Raw genomic sequence first — 11,206 nt, 5'->3', positions numbered from 1 at the left:
ATTACTGTGAGTCGACTGGAAATGTAACGTTTTGGATATTTCTGACCCTCAGGTCAATTTAAAACCACTTGCTAAGACAAATAACAAGGCTGTTTCAATGGTCTTTTATTTTTTATTTACAACTGATTATCATCGTAGTGTGCACTTAATACTGTAGCTTAGTTACACACACACACACACACACACACACACACACACACACACACACGCACACACACACACACGCACACACACACACACACACACAGCTTTAACTTTGTCAAGGGACCATTTCCTGTGATCAGGAAAAAAATAAATCGCACCAAAAACAAAATGTGGCATTGAGTGTAAAAATAAAAGGCAACATGGAAACAAAAAGACAAACTAAAGTAGGTTCAGTGGAATTCTCAGAGCATTTTCAAGTAAAGACAAAGAAAAAAAAAAATGAATGTATTGTGATGAAGTGGACCCAATAAAGACATGATGCACTGTTCACATTAGCGTTGCTCGTTGTGGTAAAGCTACACACTTAAAGGGCATCATCTCCAGCCCTAAACAGTGTAACGAGTCCCTCGCGGCTGTATCATGAGGAGGTGGAATGTGCTTCCTAGCTTTTGCCAGCCGTTAGGTCTCTCCTCGTGTTCATCAATCACTCCACATCAGCACACGCTGGACCTCGTAAAGTCCCAGGATCACTAAAGCGTGATCAAAAACACATTCAACTTCCAGGATGGAGAGGCTTCAAATCTTTCTGTAGCTCTCAGACGTTCCTGTCGGGAGCAATAAAACCCGTGGGCCAGGGGTGGAACCAGGCAGAACACAATGAAACTGTTGGCTGATAATCCTCAGCATCATGGCATCACAAAGCCCTATCAACAGAGAGCCAATGCTTTCAAATGTCATTAAATAACTCACTCACACTCTCTCTTGCACACAAAAAAGAAACGGTCATTGTTGCAGGCTCTTGTGCTAACATTAAATCATTGAATGTCTTGTCTAATGCAGCTGGACACGTTGTAATGATGTGGCTTGGCAAATGGCACGGCAGGATGTGCTTCTAAATCGAGACAGAAATGTTGTTTCTGATGTTGCGATTGATGCCAGCTGGCAGCTTCATCTGTTCCAAATCAAAACCGTGTGCAGCCACCTTCACCAGACACGGCTCATGGCCATCACTCACTAGCAGTGTTCCTCAAGAGGCACAAACAAGAAGGACCTCGTTTTAGAAAATGTTTTCACACTGCGACGACGTGTGCCTGGTGGGCAAAGATAACCGCGGTTTCGCTTGCAGAAGCCGCAGCTCAACTGTTAAGGCAGGAAGTTAGTGCGGAATACAAAAAGCTTATCTCAGTGCAGCTACTTACTGTATGTGTGATAGAGTCCTATACACTTTAGACACACAAATACTCACTACAATGATTGGAAACCATGCGAATAAATAGAATGAACTTGGTATGTTGAGGCATGATAAACACACAGCAGTCAGACAGCATTACATGCTAGCACTTTACTTGAAATCACCCTATTTAGCATTTTAAGGCAGCATGTACACATTTAATAAATGGTTTATAATTCACTATAATGTAGTTGTAAGCAGATATAAGTGTTTATTAAATGTATTTGTCCACAACTTTAACTCCTGTGGACACCCATAAGTGGAGGCTGCTGTTTTAACAGATAATGAATGGCAATATAGTGACAGTGTTGTAATAATATAAAATAAGTCTTATTTTTATTTCTAATTGCTGACAAACACTACACATTAATACACTTTTAAAAATGTCCTTAAAGCTGCTTACAACTACATTACAGTGTGTTATAAACCATTTATTAAAGGCTTGTATACTGCTTATAAATACTAAATAGAGAGACTTAAAGGTAAACATTAATGCTGCTGACTGAAATCACACAAATTAAATGACTGTGTGCCACAACGTATCTCTATAGTGACGGTTAGTCGTACTAGGATTTTCAAAAACTACCTGTCTAACACAGCATTAGTATTAACACAAACAATAAGTCAGTGGCACAATGAATTGTCCGATCACTTGTGCATATTTTGTGCTAAATATCATGGTTTTGCAACGTTTGCTGCTGTTAAAGGAATAGTTTGACATTTTGGGAAATACACTTGTTTTCTTTCTTGCCGAGTGCTGGATGAGAAGATTGATACCAATCTCATTTCTTAAAATGGTATCAATCTTCTTTTCTAACTTTCTGCAAGTTTCCCAAAATGTCAAACTATTCCTTTAATGAGACGATGAATTGACCTGAAAAAAAAGTGCGTCTTTACCTATGAATCTAATTCTGCTAGTTTCCAAAACTAGACCACATTTCCCCAACATGAAGGCCATGGTGAGAGACTACTTTTCTAATTAGACCATCAGGCTGATAACATTTGAGGCTCTCTGATCTAAACAAAACTTAAATGTCAATCAAAACATATCTAAAGACTAAATACTACTCATATTTTGGTTATGATGAAATTATGCCGTGTGCTGTATGTGCCTAATGAAAGAAGTCTAAGTGCAAGACGGCAAATGCAGGCTTACAAAATGCAAACACTCACATTAGCGTTCAACTCCATACACATCAACTGAACATTAGTCAACCTTCATGAATCCTTTAGTGAAAAACCATCATAAGAGTGTGTTAGTGCTGCTTAACAAAATGTGTAGTAGTGTTGCAGAACGTAGCATATTTCAGTCAGGTGATGATGATCCAACGCTGTTGTAGTAGCGGTCTGCAGCATCACTCTGTCCTGAAGACCAATAAGTCAGAAATCGACAATCAAAAGGCTCTGAAACATATTTGGCAACAACTCCTCTAAATCTTCAGCTTCACAAACTGCAGTGAAAAGACACTGCCTCCGTAGAGGGAGCTCATATCCTGGTCTCACACAGGCACTTTATCCATTGAAAGAGAGGAATCTGTATCAAACTGTAACTGTCTGGAAGACTTGGTGCAAAAAAGGCTGTGTCCGTCTGAATTTCTTTTCAAAAGGGAATTTTTAGGGTTGTGGGGGAATTCCAACAACGCTGACTTTTGCGTCCACGCAATATTCACAACCAACAAAAGAAAAAAAACATTGGGACTGTTCATGAAAATGACTCCTCTTGCAAAGTAGCACGCTGAAAGTCAGATTTGCAGGAATTCCCCCTTTAACACCCTGGAAACTGGGTTAGCGGTGAAGGAACATTATCTGCCAAGTAAAGCCAGGTAGAAGGCACTGAGACACTGAGTTTCTTTTCCATGCTGCTCCTTCAGATGTGAACTGAAGGCAAAGATGATCTTCGGGAGTCCACCGCTGGTCAGTTCGTACTTGGTTCCCCAGGCTTTGGCCACAGTTGCTTTTCATGGCTTACTAGTGTAACAGTATATGCGAGCCCTTAGACTACAACTCTACCCAAAGCACCTTCTACGCTGCAGTGGAAGGATGGAGTAGCAGTGTGTGAGTCCACTGAGGTTCTGGTCTGCCTTTAGCGTTGTTAAATACTGAGGGCCGAAATGCAGCGTGATTTGGTGTTGCTGTGGTGAAGGGGGTCAATGAGGTATAACAGCGGCCCGTGGGGTTGAGAAGTTGCTGGGTGCTCAGGAGGGCTGGCGTGGATCTGATTGGGCTGCAGGAGCAGAGTGGCTGAGAAGATGAAGTCAGGTCTCAAAGTACTTGTATATGGCTGTGACATAAGTCATGACACTTTGCCAGTCTGGCCTCTCTGTGTGCACCATCTCATTTATATCCTGGAAGAGAGAAAGAGACAGTTAAGGAGGGAAAAACTGCTAAACTGAAGACTTCTGTCCCACTAAAACACACTGTATTTTCTAGATTAAAAAAAACAAGAACAATAATAAATAATACAATTCACCCATTCTTAATTCAACAAGATCATTTATAATTCATTTGGGGAATGTACATGGCAACAATGGAACAAGCCCCATAATAACTACTACTATCTAATGGAGTAAACTTCACCCACTGATGGACTCAAGTTGAGGCTCAAAGCTCGACTAAGGACAATGTCTGAGGAATCATGTCCCGACATGGTCCAGAGTTTCCCTTTCACACATGTAGCACACAACAGGAGATTGTCTGTGTCAGACACGATCTCACTTACTGGAAATACTCTGTCTGGTTTAGACGAGGGGTGGCGCCTGGGTGGAGCGTGCAGCAGACGGATTATGATGCGGATTACACTGCGTCACAGAGCCGGTTCGTAATTTGGTCATAAAAGACAAGTCTCTTTGCCGTTCCTTGAATTTGTCTGACAATTTCGGCGTCGGACCTTATAAAAAGAAGTTCCCGAATCATGTCATCTCTCTAGTTAGACATTCTCGTTGCCATCTTTGTGTAAATCACCCTTCTTCTTTACCCTTGGATGTTTATTTTCTTCCAGTTTTGCACAAGCCGACAGAAACGTCATCAACACGCCCCCTCGCTTGCTGTGAATTCTCCCACGTTGGGCTCTATCGGATGTTACACAGACTTTGTACTAAGTAGCTAGCAGGGTAAAGACCGCCTGATATCCGATCCAACTGATTCGGAAATTTGCGTTCTCACATACAGCTCCTCCTCCTCATAGATAAGGTTTGATTCAGGTTTGCAGTGCATGTGTGAAAGGGGCTCTAGTTAGTGAACCTTGAGTCATGGTTTTTTTGTCAAACTAACAAAATTGTCTATTAAAAGGCAGAGTTATGTGCTGGACTATTTCTTGGCCCGAATGACTTTCGGAGACCTGTTGTTGCCGTGAGATTGCCAGACAACCAGCGGAGGCTCCAGGAAGTCACAGCGCTAGTTTTTGTACTGCTGTTGTGCAAGTGAATTTTGTTACCTTTACTTTGCACAGAGACAAGCTAGCGGTTTCCCTGTTCCTAGTCTTAATGCTAAGCTAAGCTAACCATCACATGGCTCCCTTTACCGTACAGAAATGGGAGTTGTATCAATCTCACTCTCAACCAAGGTTACCAATCGTTAACAAAAACGAACGAAATAACGAAAACTAGGTGGGAAAAAACATTGTCGTTAACTGAAATAAAAATAAAAATGAGGCATTACAAAAAAACGATAACTAAACTAAAACTGTAATGTCTGTTTGCAAAACTAACTAAAATAAAATAAAATTATCGAGTAAATGTCCTTTGTTTTTGTCTTTGTCGATGTCTTTCATAGAGCAAATAACGTTATATCTTTCCGACCACGACATTTCCCGTAGACATGTATAGTTTCCGACTGGGAACCCAGAAATTCCGACATTCCATATCAAATTGAGCACAACATGTCCGTGCCCCTCGCCTGGCATCATGGCGGTACCGAAAGTCGGAAGAAAGCGGCAGAGACCTATTTGATTATGACTGTGTCAGATAAAAGCAAGTGCCTTGCAGTGGAAGGTGGTAAAATATGTGGTCAATTTATTACAGGGAAAAATCCCACGAATTTGAAAAAAGCCTACATTTGAGAAGCGCACAAGGAGGCTAACCTAGCTTACCTTAACAAGGTAAAGGAGAAAGCAAAGCCCACTTTCCCCGAAACAGAAGCTAACCCCGGTAACGTTACGGGCATGGATGTATGGATACAGGGCCAGGCAGCATGACAGAGACAACAGCAGGACAGAGAACACTACAGGAAGGCTTTCACCGGTGACCCGATAGCTGCTGGTTAGTAAATACGCAGGAACACCAAAAGCGGGAGGAAGCGTGGGTTAATTAACACGACTGACTAAAGTCGATTGACTTGAAAAAGTTCGCCACTTTACGAGACCAAAGTTCAAAACACCTGTTCATGTCTTCTTTAGTCTTTTGTTGGCTATTTAGGTTTTTTCCCGGAACATGTCACTTACACATTTTACACTTTCTGCGGCATCTTGTGTAGACTGTTTACATATCTGTGCTCATCATCACATGTACATTGTTTGTACTGGTGTTATTGTTGAATACATTGTGAATACATATTTCTAAAATTGTATGATGTTTTTGTTGAGTTATTATTACACTATACTTTTTCTGACCTTTTTGAATCCTGACAAACATAGGCCGAATACCGAGCACCCACTGAGCACCCACGTGTGCCAGACTGCCAGTAGGCTACATACATTTTAAAAATAAACATTGCAGTTGGTGCTAAGTGGAGCGTCTGTCATAGTGTGATTGGTTATGTCGCTGTCAGTCCTCTTTTCTATCCTATCAACCAATCACAGCGTCTCTCGGATAAAAACTCTTTAGTGACCCCGCTCCATCCCCCCACTATACAGTGTGTGTATGAGCGTTCAATAGCATAGTGGCGGTCTGCCACGGTAAAATTTCCAGCACCATGGTATCAGAAATAGGGAGGACGCACAACAGGGTTTCCACTATGTACACCGCGCACCACCGCTCCTTCAGCTGTTTATGAAAAGTCATAAACTCGTAGCGCCGTCTGCTCTACTGAACTCAAGCGATGGCAACCAAATAAACAACAGGGCGAGTACTACTTCACTCAATAAGTGATAAACAGCGACGAAAGCCGCGACATCAAATCTGCAGCTAATGCTATCACGCTGCTGTGACGGCCCCCCTGCCTCTGACTTGCCGCTGCAGGAGTCTGTGTGTATTCCTCCTACACGCTGTAGTGACATTACTGATTTAAAACCGTTTTCCAGGTTAGTGGTGGTGCATACCGCTCAAAACCAATATGAAAAATGTAGCTAGTAATGTTCACTCAGTGTTTTGTTGTTAAACTGTGTGTAAAATGAGCGGTGCCGTTAAATCACAATACGGTAAAATTCTAGAGGAAACACTGGAAATGCAAACATTTTTGGACTACTTTTTTTTCTTTTTTTTTTTTTAAACAGCGTGTGCCCGTGAGCACCCACGGAGGAAAACATAAATCGGCGCCTATGCTGACAAATAACTCATATTACAAAAAAAGACTAAAACTAATAACAACTAAACTAAAACTAAGCATTTTCAAAACATCTAAAATAAACTAAACTAGCAAACCCGCTTTAAAAACTAATTAAAACTAAACTGAATTTGAAAACAAAAAGCCAAAACGAAATAAAAATAAAAACCAATGAAAAATGCATAACTATAATAACCTTGCTCTCAACAAGAAAGCGAATAAGCGCATTTCCCTGCTGCATAGATTTAAAATTGGGAAAATAATTTTATTCCAAACTGTCTGACAGTATCATATATTTTTTTTGTATCAACTTGTTCCAAGTCTTCATTGAGGCTATATAATGTCCACATTGAGTGACATACTGTGTATTCAAACTCAAGATTCTGTGGGGTTTTTTGGCTGAGCATTTCCATCAAATGGAAACATTCTCAATGTTTTCAGCATCATTTTATACACACAGTTGAGTGAGGTTTATGAGATTAAAAGCAGAACTATAGACGACACACTGTACATCTGCAGAACAAACTGTAGTTCATCCCTGGTAAATGATTAGAGCAATGTAGGTGGTTGAAATGTATTTATATTACTGTATGAGCTAGGGGAGCATGTCAGAATAGAATGGAAAAAAATAATAACTATAGCATCAACATAAAATATAGGGGACAACCACATGTGAGTCAAACATAAAGCCTTCTAAAAAGAGAAAGAAAACCCATTCCCTACGTACATTTTTCTGTGCACATTCCTCAGAGTATACATAATGTCCAAATTATGGCATTTCAAATCTGACCCATAGTTTTGCTATACACCTTTTTTACACTAGGAGTACAGTTTTCCATTATTTTGGTATATATTTATTTTAGGGCTGTCAATCGATTAAAATTTTAATCACAATTAATCGCATGAGAGTCCTACTTAACTCGCAATTATTCACAATTTTTTTTATCCTTTCTAAATGTACCTTAAAAGGGATGTTTTTTTAAGTTTTTAATGCTCAAGTGGTATTTGAGACTCGACGTACTCCGGTGGTAACTCAGTTCACATCGACGGTACATGCAAATAACTTTAGTCTCGTCGAGAGAACCATCCGGAAAGGAATTTGAAACTCAACCACTGTCCTTCAAAATAACCTTTTATTTATTATATTAATTTCTGCTCAAGGAGCTTTTGTTTCTGCTAGCCATCCACTCCAGTTTATGGATGTATTACCTTAACCCCTCTCGTTCCGCCCCACGTTAAAAGGAAATTGCGTTAACTGGTTATTAACGCGTTAATTTTGAGAGCCCTAATTTATTTTAATAAAGTCATTTCATATCGGTATAAAGCTTACCAAAGTGCATTTGATGCCCACGCTCTCTGCAGCCTGGAAAGCTAAGGTGAAGTTTCTTCTCTAAGAAAAGAAGAGAGTCAAAGTCACACTCTGTGAAACACCATGTCTAACTACGGTAATGATAGAGTGATGATGGCTTAAAGGTCGGGGCTTTCCCCGGAGCTCTACTTGCCTTCTCCTGGCTGGTGAGCTCCTGGTAGGGGATGTGTGCAGGCAGGTAGGTGTGAAGCACAGCGCAGAAGGCCAGGCCATCATTCCAGCTGCTGCTGAAGTTTGTGATATCAATGTTCTGAAAAACAAAGCAACGATGCACTTCAACTCTGATTTAACTCGACAGAGCATTTGTCAACAAAAAAAAAAAAAAAATCAATGGAAAACCAATTTCTGGCCTTATCTGAGTTAAGAGGGTACAACATTTTATCCCAGGTCATGAATGTCAGTGCCAGCACACTGTGCATTACAGCTTTCAACAATAATATGATCACAATAAATTCAGTTGTCATGGAACCATTTAAAATGATTTAACCGCAGAGAACAGCAGGCCTGACCTGATGACATTTGTGGGATTTTATACGAGTTGTCAACATTGCTCATCCATATCACATTTATCATCTTTTCCACCATCAACTGCTATCTGACATTTGCAGGGGCTGTAAATCTGCGATTCCAAATAACCACTAAGGTTATATGTAACTAGATGCTCACGTGTCACAGCTGTAATCTGAATAGTACAAAATGATTCATAAAAAGCCTCATGTTTTCGTCAGGTGGGTAACTCGCAGGATGTGTTAAATGTTGCACACTTCCTGTAGAGGACCTAAGGTGTCATGGTAACCATAAGCTACATCTGTTAAAAAGGGGTAAACATCACTTCCATATGGCAAGTGATTCTTGACACACCTGTTGATTGTCTTTTTAAGCCCAGTCACTTCTAGGTCAATGCTTTGACATTTATCCTCTCTGCACTCTTCAGACAGGCGTTCTTGGATTCAAGTCAACCGTCTGAGTCACTGCCATCAACAAATAAGACCTACAAGGAGAGAGCAGTCGCCACGGTGCTATGTATCCGCAACAACACCACCACATTAGACTGAAAAGAAAGACAAGGAAAGTAAAGCTGCGAACATTAGTCGATTAACTATTAAAAATGTAATAATTATAAAAATTCTTGGATTCCAGCTTCTTCAATGTGAATATTTTCTAGTTTCTTTACTCCTCTATGACGGTTAACTGAATATATTTGAGTTGTGGACATAAGACACTTGAGGCCGTCATCTTGGGCTTTGGAAAGCACTTTTTTTGACCATTTTCTGACATTTTATAGTCTAACAACAACTAATCGATGAATCGAGAAAATAATCAACAGATTAATCGACAATAAAAATAATCGTAATTTGCAGCCCTAAAGGAACGGGACACCTTGACTCAAAAGAGTCAAAGTTATAATCCTGAAGATTTTCATGAACTCAATCCCTGTTTATGACACTACTTGTGGTTGGCATTTGTATGCAATAGTCCTTTAAAGTCTTTACATTTTGTACTCAGGGTTTCCCGCAGCACTTTGCAGTTTAAGCGGCCCGCCTTAACAACACGCGCATGCCGCCTTAACTGAGTCTTCAAAAAAAAAATACACACACACACACACACACACACACACACACACACACACACACACACACACACACACACACACACACACACACACACACACAGGTCATATAATTAGAATATCATGAAAAAGTTGATTTATTTTAGTAATTCCATTCCATTCCTTTTTGTCTTTAGCCCAGGCGAGACGCTTCTGACGCTGTGTCTTGTTCAGGAGTGGCTTGACACAAGGACTGCGACAGCTGAAACCCATGTCTTGCATACGTCTGTGCGTGGTGGTTCTTGAAGCACTGACTCCAGCTGCAGTCCACTCTTTGTGAATCTCCCCCACATTTTTGAATGGTTTCTGTTTCACAATCCTCTCCAGGGTGCAGTTATCCCTATTGCTTGTACACTTTTTTCTACCACATCTTTTCCTTCCCTTCGCCTCTCTATTAATGTGCTTGGACACAGAGCTCTGTGAACAGCCAGCCTCTTTAGCAATGACCTTTTGTGTCTTGCCCTCCTTGTGCGAGGTGTCAATGGTCGTCTTTTGGACAGCTGTCAAGTCAGCAGTCTTCCCAATGATTGTGTAGCCTACAGAACTAGACTGAGAGACCATTTAAAGGCCTTTGCAGGTGTTTTGAGATAATTATCTGATTAGAGTGTGGCACCAGGGGTCTTCAATATTGAACCTTGTCACAATATTCTAATTTTCTGAGATACTGAATTTGGGGTTTTCATTAGTTGTCAGTTCTAATCATCAAAAGTAAAAGAAATAAACACTTGAAATATATCAGTCTGTGTGGAATGAATGTATACATTCATACAAGTTTCACTTTTTGAATGGAATTACTGAAATAAATCAACTTTTTCATGATATTCTAATTATATGACCAGCACCTGTATAACCGCAAGTCGCATCAACACAGTCTGTAGGAAACAAGGTAACGGCGAGTAGTAAAGATACCACCAATCACAACGGAAAGAGCATTTGCTGGCGGTGGTCATTTATTGACATTTAAAGGGATAAATCGCCATTTCACCGTCGCGTGTGCGTCGGAGTTTGTCAACAAATGTGCGGCAGCTGGGGCATTCCCGGGCAGAGACGGGGTGAGTGGACTCACCGGAGTGTTGAATACGGCAGGCAGAGAACATTTATATATGTTTCTCTGTCCTATTCTTCACATCAGTGAGGCTTTCTTCTCTTGTTCCAACAAAGTGAATACATGACGAAGCTACACACAGTGAAATTACGTGTCCTGTTTTTATTTCACGCATACTATCTGCTGGAGTGAGTGAAGCTACGGGCTGAGCTCTGTTATCTCAGCGCAGTTTGTTTTGGAGAAGAGTTGTCAGGCAAAGTGGAAGAGCGCGTGTCACAAAGGATGATGGGAGCAATGCCAGTAAAATTGTTATAGCACTTTTTTTGAAAA

The 11,206-nt window shown here is 40.6% G+C and overlaps 1 protein-coding gene across 4 annotated transcripts in view; it reads right to left on the bottom strand.

The window, feature by feature from the left end:
- Positions 1-94: 94 nt before the first annotated feature.
- LOC144518044 (cytospin-A) overlaps positions 95-11,206 on the bottom strand; it is a 41,222-nt gene continuing 30,110 nt past the window's right edge. For 3 of the 4 annotated variants that reach the window (XM_078250397.1, XM_078250398.1, XM_078250400.1), the window contains 3 exons: positions 8,356-8,472; positions 8,184-8,243; positions 95-3,720 (listed from right to left, as the gene is read on the bottom strand). In XM_078250397.1, coding sequence (XP_078106523.1) covers positions 3,631-3,720; positions 8,184-8,243; positions 8,356-8,472 — 267 coding nt within the window. In that variant the 3' untranslated portion in view covers positions 95-3,630. Of the gene's footprint in view, positions 3,721-8,183; positions 8,244-8,355; positions 8,473-9,083; positions 9,274-11,206 lie in introns of those variants that run through there. The other variant, XR_013501990.1, reaches the window with a different exon arrangement.

Source organism: Sander vitreus, chromosome 5 (assembly GCF_031162955.1).
Source record: "Sander vitreus isolate 19-12246 chromosome 5, sanVit1, whole genome shotgun sequence".
In the NCBI taxonomy this organism is placed as follows: domain Eukaryota; kingdom Metazoa; phylum Chordata; class Actinopteri; order Perciformes; family Percidae; genus Sander; species Sander vitreus.
The sequence above is the reverse complement of the archived record's forward strand: the minus strand, read 5'-3'. Positions and strand labels throughout refer to the sequence as shown.